The sequence below is a fragment of the Ruditapes philippinarum genome, unplaced genomic scaffold (genome assembly GCF_026571515.1).
Source record: "Ruditapes philippinarum isolate M1 unplaced genomic scaffold, ASM2657151v2 ctg1375_1_1_1_1, whole genome shotgun sequence".
NCBI classification, from domain to species: domain Eukaryota; kingdom Metazoa; phylum Mollusca; class Bivalvia; order Venerida; family Veneridae; genus Ruditapes; species Ruditapes philippinarum.
Genome location: NW_026857788.1, coordinates 266021 through 288937, shown reverse-complemented (window position 1 = coordinate 288937; position 22917 = coordinate 266021). Strand labels below are relative to the sequence as shown.

The 22917-nt window shown below is 34.2% G+C and overlaps 3 protein-coding genes across 3 annotated transcripts; 1 reads left to right on the top strand and 2 right to left on the bottom strand.

Moving 5' to 3' along the window:
- Window positions 1–288: 288 nt before the first annotated feature.
- LOC132751041 (transcription intermediary factor 1-beta-like) lies at window positions 289–2272 on the bottom strand. Its single transcript, XM_060741138.1, has 2 exons — window positions 1942–2272; window positions 289–1830 (listed from the first exon to the last, which is right to left on the bottom strand). The coding sequence occupies exon 2, from the start codon at window positions 1788–1790 to the stop codon at window positions 1104–1106; it is 687 nt and encodes a 228-aa protein (XP_060597121.1). The 5' UTR covers window positions 1791–1830; window positions 1942–2272; the 3' UTR covers window positions 289–1103.
- Window positions 2273–4815: 2543 nt separating this feature from the next.
- Window positions 4816–13049, bottom strand: LOC132751038 (E3 ubiquitin/ISG15 ligase TRIM25-like). The gene is made up of 3 exons (XM_060741135.1): window positions 11393–13049; window positions 8924–8945; window positions 4816–6975 (listed from the first exon to the last, which is right to left on the bottom strand). The coding sequence occupies exons 1-3, from the start codon at window positions 12656–12658 to the stop codon at window positions 5924–5926; spliced, it is 2340 nt and encodes a 779-aa protein (XP_060597118.1). The 5' UTR covers window positions 12659–13049; the 3' UTR covers window positions 4816–5923.
- Window positions 13050–16364: 3315 nt separating this feature from the next.
- Window positions 16365–19757, top strand: LOC132751065 (RING finger domain and kelch repeat-containing protein DDB_G0271372-like). Its single transcript, XM_060741174.1, has one exon. The coding sequence runs from the start codon at window positions 16394–16396 to the stop codon at window positions 18023–18025; it is 1632 nt and encodes a 543-aa protein (XP_060597157.1). The 5' UTR covers window positions 16365–16393; the 3' UTR covers window positions 18026–19757.
- The last annotated feature ends 3160 nt before the right edge of the window (window positions 19758–22917 follow it).

Below are 22917 nucleotides of genomic sequence, written 5' to 3'. Positions count from 1 at the left end.
ATTTTATATGCCTGTCATGCATTGCTAACAATATTAATTCAGAGCCTCGATAATCATGAGTGATATTAGGGCTATCATGGCCCTCTTGTTTTTAAAAGAGATGGGCAGTCTTTTTATAATTAAAGTAGTTTGTACATTTTATCCTATACATTCTTCAATATCAATTACAGGCCAATCACTATCATAATCATAATTCATGTGAAATAAATTACTAATTGTTGTAGAATTTGCTTAACGCCTGTTTATCTCACAGTATTTTAATCATATATAAACAAGTTTTTAGTAAGTTTAACTTTATTCATATATACAAGTCTATTCCACAGTATAATTATAGCAACATACGTCTATACCGAACACATATCTTACCAAAATCGGCAGTAATTGCAAAAGTAAAATAACAAACAATCATATATCATTTTATTAAGATCAAAACCACAACCTTTCATAACGTTTATGTCTGTATCATAAACTTCCTTTGGTAAAGAGTTTTACGTTTTTGAGCAAGACTTTCATATGGTAGAATAATGGTCTGGGGAAACTCAGTTCATGTGTTTTCAATTCAATAGTTTAAGTCTTCTTGTGATTTTAAGTACGCCTCAATTGTTTGTAAAATCATTTATTTTGGCTTATTTTACAATTTTGAAGCAGTAATCGGGTTCGAAGATTACCATAAAAGTAACATTATAATTTCTTCTCAGAATGACATACACGTTGCCCCAGGGCCCCTTTTTATGTTTATCTTGTTTTCTTGGAACAGTCATGATAAATTATGATGGAATATAATTATTTTTCATATCTCATGATTCAATTATATTTATACATTCTAGGGTGTTGGTATATTTTTCGATAAAACTTCGGATAATTTGGTAGTTCAGACGTGTAGTTCTCGGTTACTGAAATATTTTCTTTAAAAAACGCGCCAAACTTTCTAGATATAGATTCTTTGCCAGTCAATGATACTTCTACACGATTTGTGCTTTGGTGCAATCTTTGTAATGTCTGCTCGTTCTGCTGCATCTCCCTTTCCATCGCTCTTTTCATAAGAAAAGCATGCAAATCTTGACCATATTGTTCAACTGATGTTATCTTTTCTTTTGAACGTTTTAAATCGGCGCTTCAAAACTGTATATTCGAGATTGTTGTGAAGAAATGGAATGTCTCGAATTGGTGCATTTTGTTCTTACTTCTTTAAGGATTTTCTTTTCGAAATCAATAAAGGCATTATCAAACTCTGACTTAATACGTAGCAGTTGATGTTTAATCAAAGTCTCAGATTCGCACACTCTCTTTTTGTGTTTTTCTTCGTGAAGTTTCATATTTTCAACATGTTTTTCCATGGGTTCCATATTTTCCAGATGACGCTTTTCAAAACCGGAAGCAATGCAGTCGTTTATTGACTGTAAAGACTGGCATTTTCTATGCGTCAAGATAGCACATTCGTTACAACATAATTGATCGTGGTCTTTGCAAATGTATTTCACTTCCTCCAACTGATGTTTCGTGCATTTTGTTAAGTTTTTCACATAGTTTAATTTTCTGGTTTCGGGGGGATCACCATTCATGTCAACAACTGTGTATGTAGTTGTCAGTTTATTTTTGGAATGATGTTTCTTGCAGTCGCTACAGAGTATTTCACTACATTCACAACAATATACAGATGCTTGTTCATACATTTTGTCCCGTAAACATGGTTTGCAATAGTTGGATGTAGACTCCTCGTCAGACGACTTATCTGTAGCAGTTAACATCTTTTCTATCAAGTCAAAATCCATTGGAAATTGCTCTACCATTTCTTCGGCCTTTAATCGTATGTAAACTTTTGCATCAGTTCTACAGAAAGGGCAATGGAATCGTTGGTTGTTTTTATTTTTCTCTAAACACTGAATTAAGCATTTGTGACAAAATGAATGTGAACATGATATAATCCTAAGGTTCTCATACTCTGTTAATACTGATCAAATAAAATCTTCCTCTTGTTGATCTTCACCCGTACAATCTCTAATGTGTCCAACGTATGTTGCCTTTGCCAATGAATTCACCTTAGAAAGTCAATATCACTGAATCAAACAACGCGGTAGAAAATACATTTCTTTTTTTTCTCCCTTTCTTTTGTCTTGTAAACACGTGAATAAAAATGATCACTTTTTAATATTCCCCTTTTCAAGGTTGATAATTTTGATCTTGACAATTTTCTGAAAATAAAAACAAAAGTGTCACATGATTGAAATCATGCAGATTGTTTACACAGCCAGGCTGGGACATACGTCCCAGAGCCAGGTAATACACAGTGTATTGACTAGCGTTAAAGCAAACATGACTACCTTGCAAAGAGAGAATATGAATAGATAAATATGCATTAATATAACAGGTAAAGACCTTGACACAATTAATGATCATTTAAGAAAATATTAAAGCTCTGGTTTATTATGCCCCCATTTCGAAGAAAAGGGGGTATATTGCTTTGCACTTGTCGGTCCGTCGGTCCGTAGACCAAATGGTTTCCGAGTGATAACTAAAGAACCCTTAGGCCTAGGAACTTCAAACTTGGTATGGTGATTGGTCATGACCAGTAGATGACCCCTATAGATTTTGGGGTCAAGGGGTCAAAGGTCAAGGTCACATTGACCTTGTAAGCAAAAACGGTTTCCGATCAATAACTAAAGAACCTTAAGGCCTAGGAACTTTCAAACTTGGTATGGTGATTGGTCATGATCAGTAGATGACCCCTATTGATTTTGGGGTCAAGGGGATCAAAGGTCAAGGTCACATTGACTTTGTAAGCAAAAAACGGTTTCCGATCAATAACTAAAGAACCTTAAGGCCTAGGAACTTCAAACTTGGTATGGTGATTGGTCATGATCAGTAGATGTCCCCTATATGATTTTGGGTCAAGGGTCAAAGGTCAAGGTCACATTGACCTTGTAAGCAAAAACGGTTTCCGATCAATAACTAAAGAACTTTAAGGCCTAGGAACTTCAAACTTGGTATGGTGATTGGTCATGATCAGTAGATGACCCCTATTGATTTTGGGTCAAGGGGTCTAAGGTCAAGGTCACATTGACCTCTTGGGTAAAAACGGTTTCCGATCAATAACAAAAGAACCCTTAGGCCTAGGAACTTCAAACTTGGAATGGTGATTGGTTATGACCAGGAGAATACCCCTTTTGATTTTGGGGTTAAGGGGTCAAAGGTCAAGGTCACATTGACCTTGTAGGTAAAAATGGTTTCCGATCAATAACTATAGAACCCTTAGGCCTAGGAACTTCAAACTTGGTATGGTGATTGGTCATGACCAGCAGATGACCTATAGATTTTGGGGTCAAGGGGTCAAAGGTCAAGGTCACATTAACCTCTTGGGTAAAAACATTTTCTGATCTATAACAAAAGAACCCCTAGGCCTAGGAACTTCAAACTTGGTATGGTGATTGGTTATATCCAGCAGATGACCCCTATTGATTTTGTGGTTAAGGGGTCAAAGGTCAAGGTCACATTGACCTTGTATGTAAAAACGGTTTCTGATCAATAACTAAAGAACGCCTAGGCCTAGGAACTTCAAACTTGGTATGGTGATTTGTCATGACTAGCAGATGACCTCTATTGATTTTGGGATCAAGGGGTCAAAGGTCAAGGTCACATTGACATTGTAAGTAAAAACGGTTTCTGATCAATAACTAAAGAACGCTTCGGCCTAGGAACTTCAAACTTGGCATGGTGATTGGTCATGGCCAGCAGATGACCCCTATTGATTTTGGGGTCAAGGGGTCAAAGGTCAAGGTCACATTGACCTTGTAGGTAAAAAATGGTTTCAGATCAATAAACTAAAAACGCTTAGGCCTAGGAACTTCAAACTTTGTATGATGGTTGGTCGTGACCAGCAGATGACCCCTATTGAGTTTTGGGTCAAGGGGTCAAAGGTCAAGGTCACATTGACCTTGTAAGTAAAAAACGGTTTTTCTGATCAATAACTAAAGAACGCTTAGGCCTAGGAACTTCAAACTTGGTCTGGTGATTTGTCATGACCAGCAGATTACCCCTATTGATTTTGGGATCAAGGGGTCAAAGGTCAAGGTCACATTGACATTGTAAAGTAAAAACGGTTTCTGATCAATAACTAAAGAATGCTTCGGCCTAGGAACTTCAAACTTGGCATGGTGATTGGTCATGACCAGCAGATGACCCCTATTGATTTTGGGTCAAAGGTCAAGTCACATTGACCTTGTATGTTAAAAACGGTTTCCTATCAATAAATAAAGAACCTTTAGGCCTAGGAACTTCAAACTTGGTATGGTGATTGGTCATGACCAGCAGATGACCTATTGATTTTGGGGTCAAAGGTCAAAGGTCACATTGACCTTGTAGGTAAAAACGGTTTCCGATCAATTAACTAAAAACGCTTAGGCCTAGGAACTTCAAACTTTGTATGATGATTGGTCGTGACCAGCAGATGACCCCTATTGAGTTTGGGTCAAGGGGTCAAAGGTTAAGGTCATGACCAGTAGATACTTGATAACCCTTATTAATTGTTTGATCACTGGGTCAGAAGACATGCATAATAACCTTATCACATGACTAAATGGCTGCTGATAGGGGGCATACATGTTTTACAAACATATCTTGTTTGAAAATGCACGACATTTACATTCAAATAAGAAATAAATTAAAGCAAATGTAGGTCATTGCGTTCTAAAAAAAAAATAATAATGAAAAAAAAAAATACGGAAATAAACTGAAATAGAACGTATAAATTTTTTAAAGACTCTGAAAAATCTTTTTCAGAAAAATTAAACGCACCTATTTTCGCTTCATGTGTACACTGAATAAGCACATCAGGTTCCCTCAGATATATAGTATCATATATCTATTATATATTTGTACCTGTATCTACAAGGGATGGTCCAGAATTACCCGTAACGAATTTATAATTCTGATAAGTTTCATGTTTTCTTCATTGAATTATACCTACACAAAGTTTGGTGTTTCAACTATTTTGTTGCAAAATGTTATTTAATGGCATCCTTCAGTACCGTCTCAGACCGCCAACAGTAACAATATAAACGCCACAGCGGGGCAGCTCAAAGAACGCGACGTTCGTTAACATTTTTAATACATGTACACCAAAGTCTCTGATACAAAAATCCATATCAATTACGGGTCAATCACTATAATAATCATAATCTTTTAAAATAGATTACTACTTGTTATAGAATCACTTAACGTCTATTTATCTCACAGGATTTTAATAATATACTATAGTATAAACAAGTTTTTAGAAAGTTTATCTTTTCTCATATATACAAATCTATTCCACAGTCTAATTATAGCACCATACGTCTATATCGAGGACATATCTTACCAAAATCGGCAGTAATTGCAAAAGTAAAATAATTAACAATCATTTACCATTTGATGAAGATCAAAATCACAACCTTTCATAACGTTTATGTCTATATCATAGACTTCCTTTGGTAAAGATTTTTACTTTTTGGAGCAAGACTTTCATATGATTCAAGAATGGTCTGGAGAAACTCCGTTCATTTGTTTTCAGTTCAATAGATTAAGTCTACTTGTGATTGTCAGTACGCCACAATTGTTAGTAAATCATTTATTTTGGCTTATTTTACAATTTTGAAGCAGTAATCGGGTTCGAAGATTACCGTAAAAGTTACATAATTATTTCTTCTCAGAATGACGTACATGTTGCCACAGGGCCCCTTTTATATTAATTATACATCTTTTCTTGGAACAGTCATATGATGGAATATAATTATTTTTCACATCTCATGTTTTAATTATTTACAAAATTAATTGTAGATATGTCATATGAATTACTTTCAATTAGTAAATCTGCCGGCGTTAGATCTCCAATTGATGTAAGTAAATAGTAACACTGGGTAGTTTACTGCGTGATTCTATGAGCGTTTGTTCAATATTTCCTTTTCAACAAATCGAACATACTTTTCCTTTTTGCCCTGCCATGTCTTGCAGAGGTTGGATATTCATTTCGATTATGTCTGAAGTCCGGAAAATTTGGTAGTCCAGACGTAAAGTTCTCTGTTACTGAAAGATTTTTTAATAAAAAACGCGTCAAATTTTTTGATACAGATTCTTTACCACTCATTGATACTTCTACACAATTTGAGCTTTGGTGCAATCTTTGTAATGTCTGCTCGTTCTGTTTCATCTCCCTCTCCATGGCTCTTTTCATAAGAAAAGCATGTAAATCCTGACCATATTGTTCAACTGATGTTATCTTTTCTTTTGAACGTTTTAAATCGGCTTCAAAACTGTCTATTCGAGATTGTTGTGAAGAAATGGAATTTCTCAAACTGGTGCATTTTGTTCTAACTTCCTTAAGGATTTTCTTTTCGAAATCAATAAAGGCATTATCAAACTGTGTCTTAATACGTGACAGTTGATCTTTAATCAAAGTCTCAGATTCGTACGCTCTCTTTCTGTGTTTTTCCTCTTGAAGTTTCATATTTTCGACATGTTTTTCCATGGTTTCCATATTTTCCAGAAGACGATTTTCAAAACCGGAAGCAATACAGTCGCTTATTGATTGTAAAGTTTGGCATTTTCTGTGTGTCAGGATAGCGCATTCGTTGCAACATAGTTGATCATGGTCTTTACAAATGTATTTCACTTCCTCCAACTGATGGTTACTGCATTTTGATAAGTTTTTCACATAGTTCAAGTTTCTGCTTTCGGCCGGATCAGCCTTTATGTCAACAACTGTGTGTGTAGTTGTCAGTTTATTTTTGGAATGATGTTTCTTGCAGTCGCTACAGAGTATTTCACTACATTCACAACAGTATACAGATGCTTGTTCATACATTTTGTCCCGTAAACATGGTTTGCAATAGTTGGATGTAGATTCATCATCGGACGACTTATCTGTATCCGTCTTTTGTATCAAATCAAAATTTACTTGAAATTGCTCTACCATTTCGTCGGTTATAAATCTTGTGTCAGTTTAGTTATCAGCTCTACAAATATAATCGTTGTTTGTTTCTAACACATTTAAAACATTAAATTCAGGAAGAATGACAAAGTAAGTGTGCATATAGTAACAGACTTAAGTTGCACATAACTACCTAAACATTTTGTACAAGGAAGTTTTCCTACAGTTGATTTTCATCAGCACATTCTGTAAGGTGATCAACAATGTTGTCATCAACAAAAGTCCAACGTAAGTACAAACAACACGGCTCAAATGTGGTTACTATTATATTTTAATGTCATATAGGATTTCATTCAAAATTATGAATTAGTCCTGTAATATAGTCTTTCCAACACCTAGATAACATCAGATAGCGCATATAAAACGTTCCGTTGGGCTTAAATCCAATTGGCCCATAACTTAGTGTATTACATTTTAAAAATATTTAGCTGCAATTTTTAAAAATGCAATGCATTTTTTAAAACCTTTATTCGGGTGGATTGTGTGTTGTCATTTATAATACAAATAACCTAATAAGACAGAATGCTAAACTTGGAACCAAGCCAAATGAAATATCAAACCGTTAGAAAATTGTGATTGTATACTAGTATTATCTATAGATTTTAGTGAACCATTGAGTCATGTATTAAGAAATGTTCATGCAAATAGATTATTAAAATAATTGTTTTAATGAATCATCGTTTTTGAATGTTCAAGGTCAATGTCATATTGATTGAAAACCTGTGGTTTAATTTTAAAAAATAAAGCGTAAAATGAAAAAAATAAACCAAATGGTCATAGTTCTGCTAATCCAGAGCATTATTTTGGACACAATTTGAAGGTTATAGGTTTAACTTCCAAATGTCAGTTACTGGTTTATTATTAAATCTATTAAATTCAATACACCTATTGGTACATACGGGCCATAAATCTTTTACAGATTATCGAACTTGAACCTCATCTTTATGTGCGGGTTATCATTGACAAAATCTGGGATAATACTATTTTTGATAGATATCAAGTATTGTTTGAAACCTCAAAATAGTATTTAGAACCATCTATTTATTCTCAATGATTCTCGTCCATGAAATTCAAAATTTGTTATCGTGATTTTAGGCATGTGGAGCATTGAACTCGGTGATAAGGACATAGTCTGAAACAGGCTAACACACCCAGAATTCAAAAATCAAAGGATTCGTTGATATATACTTTTTCTCATCTGATACATAATACAATGAATGCTATTGATATTTCATACAAATAACAAATTGGAACAGATAAAAAAGAAACAAAGAAAGAAAACAAAAACTACAAAAAAGAACAAAACAAAAATTCGGTGTGTTTAACTGTTCATTTTATTCCACCACCACTGAAAATTTTGACGAATTTGAAAACAATCCTAAGAAAAGCGTTTTAATTGTATGACACACTAATAAGTTTCCCAAAGTGTGGTTTTGTGTAAACCAAACTAACGTTCTAGATTTTGCAACATTTGTGACATCATTACACACATTACACAAATTTGGTTTGTACCATTAGAGTAAAGAGCGATGGATTTCTTTAAGTTAACTTGATATATATTCTCATATAATTCGGAAAGATGAACCTGTTGTAGAATATGTTTAATGTCTGGATATCATGTATTTTAAACAGTCATATAATTATATAAAAATACTTCCATAGTGAGTTTCTTAAATGTTCTGAATATATAAATCTAACGTTTAGGTCGAGCACACATTCATTTTAACTTGGCCATACATTATTGAAAACAAAATCACAACCTTTAATCACGTTCCTGATTACGTCATAGGTAAAAGTTTCGGACCTTAATATGTTCCAAAATTGCCCTAAAGTTAATTTGTTTTCAATGTCAATTGAAAGGGACTTCTTGCGAGCCTCCTTTTATTTTGCCAAATAAAACATAACGTATATCCTCTCTGACGCACACGTTGCCAAAGGGCTTTTTTATTTTATGTTTCATACCGATGTCTTGATTTCTTGGAACCTACAAATTATGGAATAGAATTATTTATAATATATCATTAATTTTAAGTTCACCTGACCACGAAGTGCTCAAGGTGAGGTATAGTGATGGGGCTATGTCCGGCGTCCGTCGTCGCGCGTCTTGCGTCGTCAACATTTTGGTTGATACCACTCTAACAGTCACAGTTTTGATTGGATCATTATCAAACTTTGTCAGGATGTTTGTCTCAATAAAATACAGATCAAGTTTAAATATGGGTCATCTCATGTCGCAGGAGTTAAAAATAGAAAAATCTTGTTAACACTCTAGTTGCTGCAGTTTTGATCCAACTTAATATTCTTGAAATTGGTGAGGATGATGGTTTTTGACGATTTCTAGCTCAATTTCGAATATGGGTCATCTCCAGTCAAAAACTAGGTCACAGGAGCTGACAATAGAAAAATCTTGTTAACACTCTAGTGACTGCAGTTTTGATCCAAATATTCTGGCATTTGGTCAGGCATTTTATTTGATAATTTCTAGGTCAAATTCGAATATGGGTTATCTTAGGTCAAAAACTAGGTCACAGGAGCTAAAAATAGATAAATCTTGTTAACACTTCAGTTGCTGCAGTTTTAATCCAAATATTCTGGATATTGGCTAGGAAGATTGTTTTGATGATTTCTAGGTCAAGTTTGAATATGGCTCATCTCAGGTCAAAAACTAGGTCACTGGAGCTAAAATAGAAAAATCTTGTTAACATACTAGTGGCTGCAGTTTTGATCCAAATATTCTTGAAATTGGTCAGGATGGTTGTTTTCATGATTACTAGGTCGAGTTCGAATATGGGTCATTTCCGGTAAAAAACTAGGTCACAGGAGCTAAAAATAAAAAATCTTGTTAACACTCTAGCGGCTGCAGATTTCATTCAAATATTCTGGAAATTGGTCAGGAAGGTTGGTTTGATCACTTCTAGGTTAAGGTTTAATATGGGATGCAGTGACTGATACTTTGATAATTTCTAGGTCAAATTCGAATATGGGTTATCTCAGGTCAAAAACTAGGTCACAGTAGTTAAAATAGAAAAATCTTTTTTTACACTCTAGTGGCTACTGTTTTGATCCAAATATCCTGGAAACTGGTCTGAAAGTTTGTTTTCATGATTTCTAGATAAAGTTTGAATATGGAAAAACCTTGTTAACATTCTAATGGTCACATTTTTGACTCAATTGTTATCAAATTTGGTCAGGATGCTTGTCTAGTTAATTGCTTGGAGGATTTCGAACAGGGGTCATTTCTGATAAAAAAAACTGAGCTAAAATTAGAAAAATATTGTTAACTCTCTAGTGGCTACTGTTGTTGTCCAAATATCCTGGAAATTGGTTCGCAAGTTTGTTTTCATAATATCTAAGTCAAGTTCGTATATGGGTCACCTGGGGTCGAAAACTAGGTCACACTGCCCAAAAATGGGAAAAACCTTGTAAACACTCTCGAGGTCAAATTTGTGACTCAATTGTTATCAAACTTGGTCATGGAGCTTGTCTCAGAAATTGCTCGGATGAGTTCGATCGGTCAGGTGAGCGAACTAGGGCCATCTTGGCCCTCTTGTTACAAACTTGATCATTCACGTATAACAGGAATTCTTTTAACTTTATAGATTTGGACGTCAATTTTCCGCTAGATTTTTATTAAGTCGTAATATATATCGATCAAGTAGTTAACTCCGTGGCCCAATCGGCGGTTGTATATTAACTCTTTCCATCCGCTATCAGTTAAAGTGAACTAACTTGACTTGAAAAACAAAACATTCATAACAAATCATTGCCATTTTATGTTATGAGATTAATTACATGGTCCCTAAGTAATTATCATTATGTTCATTCCATCCGCTTTCGAAATACACTTGTAGACATGATTTTGTTGTCTGTCCCGTCCTGTCTGACACAATTTGGGATTTATTTCGTTTATTTGGTAATCTCATCGTATACTTTTCGGTAAATAAAAGATTTTGTTTAAAAATACGTACATATTCTTTTCCAGCCACTGATACTTTACGATTTGTACGTTAGTGAAATCTTTGTGATATCTGCTCGTTTTATTCCATTTTCTTTTTTCAATCACTCTTTTCGTGTAACAAATACGTAAATTTCCTTATGTCCATACAGTTCAACTGATCTGAAACTTTTCTTTTGCCTCGGAGCACATTTAATGTGAACAATATCAAACTTTAATAAAAAATATTCTGATTATGATTCAATGTATGTGTGCAAAGATATTTTTATTTTTTTTTATAGTTTTTCTTGTAAATATACTAACTGATACTTGCAGTATTCTCAACTTGTCATATCTATATCTGACAACGTCTCATAACCAACATGACCATCAAGTCCCACAACCCCCTAAAAAGAAAGACAAAATTTTATATCGACAGTAGTAATTTACTGGTATGCACTTGTTCGCATTTTATTTCTGAAAGAATTTTTTTCTCAGAAATCATTATATCCTCCCCAATAATCTTTTTTTATGTTACCATGCCCGCGAAACCCGGCACTTGTTTGAAATTTGCTTCCATTACACCTTTTGAAGGGAAAATCTGGCAGTTCAGACTGAACGATCTTTTTTATTGACAGATTTTGTTTCAAAGTTGTGATTAACTTTTGAGATATAGTTTCTTTGCCAGCCAACGATACTTCTAAACGATTAGAACTTTCGTGCAAACTTTGTAATATCTGCTCCTTTTGTTTCATCTCCTTCTCCATGGCTCTTTCCATAAGATAAACATGCAAATCTTGACCATATTGCTCAACTGATGATATTTTTTCTTTGGAACGTTTGATATCTCCTTCAAAACTATCAATACGCATTTGTTGTGAAGAAATGGATTTTTTCAAACCTAGGCAGTTTGATCGTACTTGCATTAAGACACTCTCTTCAAAGTCACGGAAGGCATAATCAAATTCTTCTTTTATACATAACAGTTGATCTTTAATCAAAGTCTCAGATTCGCACACTCTCTTTCTGTGTTTTTCTTCGTGAAGTTTCATATTAACGACATGTTTTTCCATGGTTTCCATATTTTCCAGAAGACGATTTTCAAAACCGGAAGCAATACAGTCGCTTATTGATTGTAAAGTTTGGCATTTTCTGTGTGTCAGGATAGCGCATTCGTTGCAACATAGCTGATCGTGATCTTTGCATATATATTTCACTTCCTCCAAATGATGGTTACTGCATTTTGTTAAGTTCTTCACATAGTTTAATTTTCTGGTTTCGGCCAGATCACCATTCATGTCAACAACTGTGTGTGTAGTTGTCAGCTTATTTTTGGAATGATGTTTCTTGCAGTCGCTACAGAGTATTTCACTACATTCACAACAGTATACAGATGCTTGTTCATACATTTTGTCCCGTAAACATGGTTTGCAATAGTTCGATGTAGACTCCTCGTCAGACGACTTAGCTGTAGCAGTTAACATCTTTTCTATCAAGTCAAAATCCATTGGAAATTGCTCTACCATTTCTTCTGCATTTAATCGTTTGTACACTTTTGCTTCAGTTCTACAGAAAGGACAATAGAATCGTTGATTGCTTTTATTTTTCTCTAAACACTGAATTAAGCATTTATGACAAAATGAATGTGAGCATGGTAGACTCCTTGGGTTCTCAAACCTATTTAAACATATTGAACAAATAAAATCTTCCTTTTGTTGATTTTCAACCGTACAATCTCTCATACGTCCAACATATGTTGCCATTGCCAATAAAATCACGTTAGAAAGTCAACATCACTAGTAGAAAATCCATTTCTTGTTTTATCTTCTTTTCTTTTTTAAAAATATAATTGTCTTGCAAAAAACGTTAATAAGTATAGAAAAACAAGAGAACACTTTTCAAATATTCCTTTTCTTTCAATGTTGATTTCCTTGATCTATTTTCTGAAAATAATGAACAAAATAAAGTGTTACGCAGATCAGATAACATACCAGTATTTAAATGCAGTTTGTGATTTAACGTGTATTGATTATCATTATGTTTAAAGAAATAAACTTGTATCTGATAAGCTTGAAATAGATTAAAGCCACACAAATGTTTCCTTTGTTTCAGAAAATTAAACGCTACAATTTTCGAAAATATATGCTTCACGTGTATACTGAATAAGCGCATGCTTTATACGTATCATATATTTATTATGTTCATGTACCTGCCGATTCTCTTTTAGTTGCATGAACAAAATATATAACCAAAAATAAATAAATTATAAACAACACACAAATATAATCCTCTTTGCTGTCGAATTAAGCCAAACAGTATTTTTTTTTCTTAAATGTGTTCTGTCTATTGTATGGTGGCGTATTTCTGCCACCAGATAACCATATAACTAACTAGTTAATTAAGAGGTTAATTAGATACGTAAATAGTTAACCTCTTAATTAATTAGTCAGTTATATGGTAATCATAACGGAAAATAAATGCATGTTAGTGCCTACAACTGCCATCCTTTTATCATTTTACCAGCTTAATGTTAAGTGGTTAACTAGTTACGTAACTAGTTAACCACATAATTAACTAGTTAGTTTAGTGATTTACTAGTTACGTAACTAGTTAAACAGTTATCACTTATTATAAATAGATTTAAATCATTATATATTTGTTAAAATTATAAATATTTACCTCTATTTTCCCTCCAAATCCAAATGTAATTCACTCAAAGGCTTCGTCTAATGTCTGCAATGACTAAAGTGTGACTGTGTATCAATGCAATGGAGCAAAACAATGCTATTTATAGACAAGTGATAACTGGTTAACTAGTTACGTAACTAGTTAATCACTTAAAAAACTTGTTAGTTATGTAGTTATCTAGTTACGTAACTAGTTAATCACTTACCACATATCCAAAATATCGCCAACTGGTTAACTAGTTACGTAACTAGTTAATCACTTAACTAACATTTAATTATGTGGTTAACTAGATACGTAACTAGTTAACCACTTAATATTAAGCTGGTAAAATAATAAAAGGATGGCAGTTGTAGGCACTAACATGCATTTATTTCCCATTATGATCTTTTATTTATTGAAAAAATTAACTAGTTACGTAACTAGTTAACCACATAACTAACTAGTTAATTAAGAGGTTAACTAGTTACGTTAGTTATTTATATGGTTATCTGGTGGCAGAAATATGCCACCATACTATTGATTACCTAATTATTTAAGAAAAATAAAACAGGGCATAATTCTTTAATTCAGAAAAAAGGTCATTGGGTCACATGGGAAAGAGACTTGTCATGTCAAACACCGGTATCAAAGCTCTGTGCCATGTAGTTCACACAGAACTGTTTAAGTGTGTTTTCTATTGAAGTTTACGGAAACTTAGTAATTATGCCGTTTCACACAATAAAACTATGGATAAGTGACCCCAGGGCGGGACCAATTTTGACAATGGGGCATGTTTTCTCATTTTATGTAGAGGCCTAGCTTCAATTTTATACTACATGCGACAGATCTAAGTCATGGCAAATGTTTCTCTTGAGCAGTAAAGATTTAATATTTCAAATAGTTTTTCACCTCCTGTGAACTACATATATGCACCAGACTAGAACCATTTATATAACTTGTGTAGGAACTATTTTTTTTACCCATGTATGTACTAATTAAATAATTTTTGAAGAAAGCCAGCAAGTGTTCATCATGCGAACATAAAAGCTCAATTTGTCCTGAGGTGAGCTAAAAGGTATTGGCGTCGTACTAAATTGCACTGTAGCACGTTCAACATCGTTTTCAAAATAGTACCATCAAAGTGTGACAAAAGCAATGCAATACCAAAAATGTATGAATAAGTATGTTTTTGACTTATAGAATTATGGCCTGAAATGTTTAAACACTGATTTAATACAGTGTACCATTGGGGCCATCGACTTAACACAAAGGAAGCAAATGATTCGACGAGACAATGAGGCGATACACCAAAGTGCATTGTCTTATCGCTTCTTTGCATTTTGACAAGATTTTCTACTGTTTACACTGACGCTTCGGTGTATCGTTTCGTCTCTTCGGCGTTTCGTTCCGTCACATGTGCGTACTGGTTTTTGTTTTTTTTGGTTTGCCGATTTAAAGAAACGATTTCCCCCAAAGGAACACCGTACTTAAGCACATTTTTACATTGTTTTCGGAAAATTTAACTTCCTTATGTAAAGAAACCTTATACCTAAAAAACACCTTAAAGATCAATACTGCAGCAAAGTAATGGCCTACTTAAAAACTCAATAACTCCTGGGTCTTTACAAAATTTATATATAAATCGTTTAGTTATATGCCTTATAATTTTGAAGATATGACCTTGAGATAAGATTATTACGCGCCGAACTTTTACTAGTAATTGCTGCATTAAAGTCAATAATATGTGCGAGACACAATACAATAGCATTTCCAAACGATTGTGTAACACTGAAAATAAACTTTTATAAAAGTGTGATCCCTCAGAATCAAGTAAAAAAAATGTTTGTATATTTTGTTGTAAAAATTTGTAAATTGGGTTTAACGCCATTTTAAACACATTTGAGCCGTGTCATGACAAAACCAACATAGTGGGTTTGCGACCAGCATGGATCCAGACCAGCCTGCGCATCCACGCAGTCTGATCAGGATCCATGCTGTTCGCTATCAGTTTCTCGGCTTGTAAAAGGGTTGGTAAGCGAACAGCATGGATCCTGATCAGACTGCGCGGATGCGCAGGCTGGTATCCATGCTGGTCGCAAACCCATTATGTTGGTTTTGTCGTGACACGGCTCATTTTTGGTCATATCTCGCCGACCGGTCTAACTAACTTGATTTTCTGTATAACTAACAAGCAATTACCAATGTTTCTGAAAGTGACTAACTACAAGTACCGTCAATGTCTTTCTATCAATTCTTGCCTCTACAAACACATTTAGAAAATTACGAAAAATATTTGACGAATGGTTTGCAGTCGATACAATTCAATGTCTGACTAAGGTAAAACACGTATAAACAAGAATCAACAAGGAAGGGCGACATTCATTGATAGCATTTCCAAATAATAACCATAAAAAACGGATTAAACCTGTTGTAATTGAATACATGGAATACACTCAATCAAACCAAACCAGCAACATATTCAATTTTGCCCTTTTGGGCGTCCCGTTTTATTGTATTTAACATGAAAAGACCAAGGTGACTGACATTTTTATAGGCTCTATCCCTTCTTTAGTCCTTCAAAGAGAGGCGACCTAAAAGAGCTTACATATTATTTGTTAATCATACAGTTACATACTCACTTGTCTTTGGTCTGATGAAATGGGAATTTATTAACAATTATACATGAACATTCAACTTTGTTTAGTACACAAATATATCGTTTTCAGAAAATTAAACTTCATTATGTAAAGCTAAATATAATCTTTAAGAAAAACTGAAGGATCAATACCGCAAAAAAGTGTTGAGAATATTTGCTAAACTGCCAAAGTAAAATGGAAACCTATGGAGGGCAGCCCGGTTTGGAAGAGGAATTACATTGTCCTATTTGCTTGGATATATTTTTGAGACCACGCTCATTGCCATGTTCACACTCATTTTGTCATTTGTGTTTAGTTAAGTATGCCGAAGATATTGAGGAAAATGAAAATTTTTGTTGTCCTTCATGCAAAGAAGACACAAAAGTTGATACAAATAATATTTCACGAGCTGGGATCTGGATTAGCAGATTTCCGGTAAATTACGAATTGCTTCTACTTGCACAGAAACAGAGAAATAAAAATTATAAATCAAATAACACTGAAAGCGACGAAATGAAGAAACCATTAAACAGTGAAGGTAATAAGAACAGTGATAACGTTGAAATAACTTCTGATAGAGTGCCTGGTAAATGCAAAACAATGGACTGGTGTATTCAGAAATCAAATAAAAATAGTACAAAAGACAAAATGAAAAATGTGTTTTCTCAGAAAGACGAAATACAAATTAAAGCAGAACCTCATACTAAGGATCGGGATTTATGTACTTTTGGGTCAACTACTGTTTCGGATCAGTCAGATATAAACTATAAATCTGCTGCGTCTTCAAAATTCTGTGTACCATGTCTTCGAAATGTAGAAAACCAACCTGCGACTATGTACTGCTTAGAATGTCGCGAGTTGATGTGTTCAACATGCAGAAGACACCATCTTACAAACAAATTTACTAGTCATCACAAACTCATTGAAGTGGATGATGAGTTATTAGATATTAAAAAAATTGAATGCGTAACCAGTCTTACAAAATGCATTGATCATCCACAGTGTGAAGTGAAATACGTTTGCACAGACCATGATCATCCGTGTTGTAATGAATGCGCCATCGTGACCCATAGAAAATGCCAAGAGTTAGTATCATTAGCGGATTGCAAAGTGTCAACTGAGAGTTTACAAAGTCTCGAAAATAACATAAGTGAAAAAATGGAATACATCAAAAGACTGAAACTATATCACTTTAATCGCAAAGCAGATATGTTCGCGTCTGAGAGGGTGATTAAAACTCAGTTACATAAAATAAAGAAAGGATTTGATGATGCTTATAACACTTTTGTAGAAAACATAATGAGCACCCTCAAAGCTAAGCATCGAGCAAGTATTGAACGATCCAATTCTCAATTATCAGATATCGAAATGTTTGAAGACAATCTTCTACACTCAAAGGAAAATTTGAAGTCCACAAAATTGTTTGGAAATGAAGAACACTTATATCTTATGAAAAGAAAAGCTGAACTGGAATTGGAACAACACGAACAAGTTCTTAATTCTGTCTACCGAAATTCAAACTTCAAAGAATTTACGTTAGTAGAAGTAGATGATTTAAGCAACAAGATGATAAATTTACTTTCCAAGACCTTAATGTTGCAAAAAAAATCGATCATACAGGCTATTCCACCGCCACCTACATTTAAACATCTAAGAAGAGAGTATGCTTCTGGTCTAGATTTTCAAAGAGAAGAACTAACTTCGGACACAAATTGGCCAGTCCATGTGGAACATAAAGTGGTAAAACACGGTAAGAAGAACAGAAGAAAGAACAGAAAAGTGATAGATGTTGACAAGCTGTCTATGCATATAAAAGTAAACAATTAAGACTTGTTATAAATAGATTAACTGACATTGTATGTTCTTTAAAATCATTCTATTTATCTGCATTAGGGAAGTATATATTTTAGCTTATGGGTCATATTAACTGCAAGACAAAATATCCTTTTGTTGTAGAAAATGATATCGCTACCTATTTTATGGATACAGATGTATAATGAAATAAATGAAATAGATTTACCAAAGACTGTCCATAACGGCAACATTGAAAATTTTGCAGACTAGGTTTGATTGGGCGGTACTTGAAAGTGCAAGCCTTCCGTTATGTTATCTTTTTCTATATAAACAATTAATAGTTTTGCAGATTTTGCCGGCTTCCCGTATAAATCAGTTTAAATATTCAGCTCAACTTGCCTTATCTATGGGTTTCGCCTTGATTTCTTCGTTTTTGCATAGTTCTGACTCCGTTCAAAATGTAAACAGTTTTGCTGATCCGTTTAACACTGGTTTTCCTTTTTATGTGAAGTAACTTGCTAAAAATCAATGTTAAACCTTCCAAATTTATTTTCTAATTTGTTAACACTTGCACATTGTGCTGGAGGCGGCTGTTTTTGTTAGAAACTTTTTCCGGTTGTATTATATCACGTGATGTGTAAAGTGTGAGAACATGTGTTATTTCTCTCCTGGTTTTTCGAAGCTTTTCCTTAATTGGACATCGATATTCGTAATTTTTGTTACCAAAAGGACTAATAACAATCATACCTAATGAGTGCGTAACAAAGTTTGACAAAACGTCAAAAAAGGAAGCTAAAGCGGGCTGCAAAACGAAAAGCAAGCGGGTCACCTGGAGTGGACATAGGTAGCCATTACCTGTGTGCACAGAGCGGAATGAGCACACATTATACTGGACTTTTAAACAGTGGTGAGTGCAAATCAATGTGCTTCTCCTGCTCTACCTATGGAACAATATAATGATGCATCAAACACATCAATTTCAATCACCGGTTCCGTCTACGCTACCAGAATGGGCTCGAATACTAATTGAAGACGTCAGGCAAAAAGAAGAGTTTATGCCGAAAATTGAGTCCCTACAACAAGCAATTAATCTTATAAATGTGAGAACCGCGACAGTGGAAACCAAAATAAAAACTCTAGAGACTAAAAGTGGAGAAGCCAGTGAATCTCTTCAATTTCTTGGAGTATGATGATAAAAAAGCAAAATACAAACAACAAGTCAATAAGCTTCAAAATAAATGCGAAAATCTGGACTCTACTGTACAAGAACATAAATTAAAAGGAATCAAATTTCAAGTAAAAATTTGGGACCTAGATCCATGCAGAATAATCCGATATTTTACCGGAACTGCCAAAGAATGGAAAGGCCGCTGAAACCGACCAGTGCGAGCATTTAGTTAGAGGATTCATAGCAGACGAACTACATATTGATCACACACAAATGGTCATTGAACGACTTGGTGATGCTAGAGCAATGAAACACCGCCCCATCATAGCTAAATTCCATAACTTTAAAGAACAGGAATAGATACGGTTCGAATCCTATGACGAGGAATAAAAAAACGACTGAAGGAGAAGAAATATGGAGTTGGAATGCAAACCTCCAGGCGTATCGGGATACAAACAAAGGCGTTTACTGAACAAATTGACTCTCAAAAACTTGACAAGAAGGACAAAAAATATAGGTAATAAACTATATCGGAACAATAGAATACTTAGAGATGGTTTGATGGCAAAGGACAAGATTATGTTAATTAGAGAAGTCAGAAGGACATTCAAATAATTTCATGATGTCCATTGGTTTCGCAATAATCGTTTTTCCCTAGATTTTTAAAATTGAGCTATTATGACTTAATATTTCTTACGGTAGAAAACTCTGCATTATTTAAAAAATTGTTGGATCATTATTTGAATTGCAATATATCATTACTTTATAGTAATAAAACCCGGTAATGTGCGTAAAGATATACAAGTGGATTTTTCTACCTTTATTTTAAGAAATCGCTTCATTTTAAGTCATCAGTCCCTAATTAATTATTTGGAAATTTTTCCCAAAGAATTGTATTAATTTGGGAGCTTGGATTATTTTAAAAATAGTTAAAAATTATTTTTGTGGTTTTTTTATTGGGGGGAATTTTTATTCTAAATGTTTTTGGGATTTAATTTTGGTTTTAACTGTGCTATTCAAAAAGGGTTTCTTTCCGGGGATCAATAAAAAATTTTTGAATTTTACATTTATATTTGGACTTCAGGTATTTGTACACATAATTTGTTGTTTTAATTTCAGTTTATTATAAGCTATCCCTTGATAAATATATACGTACTATTATTTGGTTGGAATTATCCAAAGAATTGTTTAATTTTTTAGAAAATGTATATTTATATTGTACATATATTCCCCCAAGTAATTCTTCTGTAATTGACTCAGATTTCGTTTTTTTAAGAAATTGAGTCGGGTATCGAGATATATAAATCAAAAGGCAAATGTTTTATTTTCAGTGACCTTAATTAAAATGATATCCTGAATTATGATCAATATCTTGACAATGATGCATTTATGACAACTCTGTTTAATTGCTCAAATATACCACTGCGCGTTTCACGCGATAATATTGTTGATAATGCAAGTAAACCCTTGTTTGAGTTTTGTCAAAGCACGTCTTTTATTATAGGCAATTCTCGTTTGCATAATGACCTATGTATCAGTGATTTTACCTTTCATTCGACAAGGGGTAGCCCGACGGTTAAATATTTACTTGTACATGCTTCTTATATGGAATATATTTCGGATTTTAAAATACTTTTACCAAATAAGTTTTCTGATCACAATGGTTTGCATTTTAGCTTGCCATGCCAAAAACAAAATCATGTACATATAGACGCGACTGAAAATATTATCAGAATAGATGAAACTAAAATTACAGATTTCAATTCGTGATTTATACTCACCTGATAATACATTACATTATAATTTATCTCCGCATATTACGTTCAATCCGCCTAATAAAAAAATCAAGCGTCTAACTACACTGATCATCACATGATCATTAGACGCTCTGTTGAAGTACAACAGGACCCCACTTTGTTCTTGGCGTGAAAAAGAAAATTTATCGGAAAGTTCAGTTTCTAGAACTTCCGGTTTGTCATCTTCGGCGAAGAAGCGCACACCACGTGCGAGTAAGAAAGATTTAGATTCTTTACGTAAAGATGTTACCGATTTTAAAGGTGAAGTTTCTTCTTTACATGCTAAATTTTATCAGCTCTTTGGTTTATGACCAAGAAAAATTCGAAAACTGTCTTGCAGAGACCGAGTACTTCTGCTTCACTTCTGGTGAGAGTAGACCTGTGCCATTGAGGGATTACACCGCTCCAGGTGGTAGTAGACCCTTGTTACCTCTTACTAACTCATTGAATAGGGATTACGATATGTAAATATGTAAATGTTCTCTCTTTGCAACCACGACAAAGGGAGCGTTCTGAATTAGGCATCGACTCAGACGAGGACGCCCGGTCTCATTCCAGTGTTGAAATTGTAGACGCTGATGGCATCCCACAGCCAGATAGGTTTATTAAATACAGTTCTAAGACTGAGAAACTGTTAGCACAAATGTTTGGTGAAGATGCACTTACTTAATCAGACAAAGATACTTCAGGGTTGTTTATTGATGACAGTAAAGTTATAGTACTTAAGGAGTCATGGCGTAGTTCAGACCCTTCTAGAATTTCAGCTTATAAAGACATTTATAAGTCAACATTTCCTGTATGTGACTCTGCAGAAGAGTTGTTGCAAGTTCCAAGTCTTGATACCATAGTAGAATCACTGTTGATGAAGAAATATGGTAGTAAAGCAGCCTCGAAGACTCAATCTCTGCATTCACAACCTCTCAAAGCTCTTGAAAAGATAGCAATCCAAGGTCAATGTGCAGCACGTATGGGCATTATTATTAGTTTATACATACAACAGGCGTTGGGAAATTTATTGTCGTTTACAGGAGAATTCTCTAAATGTAGACAAAATCATACAGTGTGTTAGAGATATCTTTTCGATGTCTACAAAGTCATTGGAGCAAATTTCTCGTTGTGGTGATTTTCACCACTAAGTAAGAAGAAAAACAGCTTTAGCTGACACAGGCCTAAATGATCTTAGAGACATAAAGGATCATTTATGGACACTTCCTTTGCCCTATACAGCATTGTTTGGGGATGGTATGGAAAAGAAGTTAACAGATAGGAAAGAGATGAATTCTCAATTGTCGGATCTTTTACCAGAGATAGGTCGCAAGAGGAGGTTTCCAGATTCTACCTCTTCAAATCAGTGAAAAGGACCACGGTTGCCTAATCAGACTTTTGAAAGTCGTCCTGCCAGGGGTGAATTTCCAAGCTACAGACAGCCACAGAGGTCCAAAAGAAGTAAATCTCAGCCTAAAGCATCTAATGTAAGTAGTACTTTTCGTAACAAATCAACCTGAATTGTTAATGATTCATCCACAGATACCTGTTTGGGGCAGTCTAAAACAGTTTTATCCAAAATGGTTAGAAATAACAGAAGACCAATGGGTCCTAGATATAATAATGGAAGGTTACAAGTTAGAATTTGTAGAAATTCCAAAGTTCAATGGGGTATTGGAAACAATTAGATATTATAATGCAGAAGGTAGATACATTAATAAGAAAACATGCTATAGAAGAAATACCTCCAGACTAGGTCAAACATGGTTTTTACAGTACGGGTTTTCTTGTTCCAAAGAAAACTGGAGATCTAAGGCCAGTTATAAATTTAAAGCTCCTAAACAGGTATCTGAAACACCATCATTTCAAAATGATGTCTCTAAAATCTGTTCTAAATTTGGTTCAGAAAGGATATTATGCAATTTCGATAGATTTGAGCGATGCATACATGCACATCCCTATCTATTACCCTCACA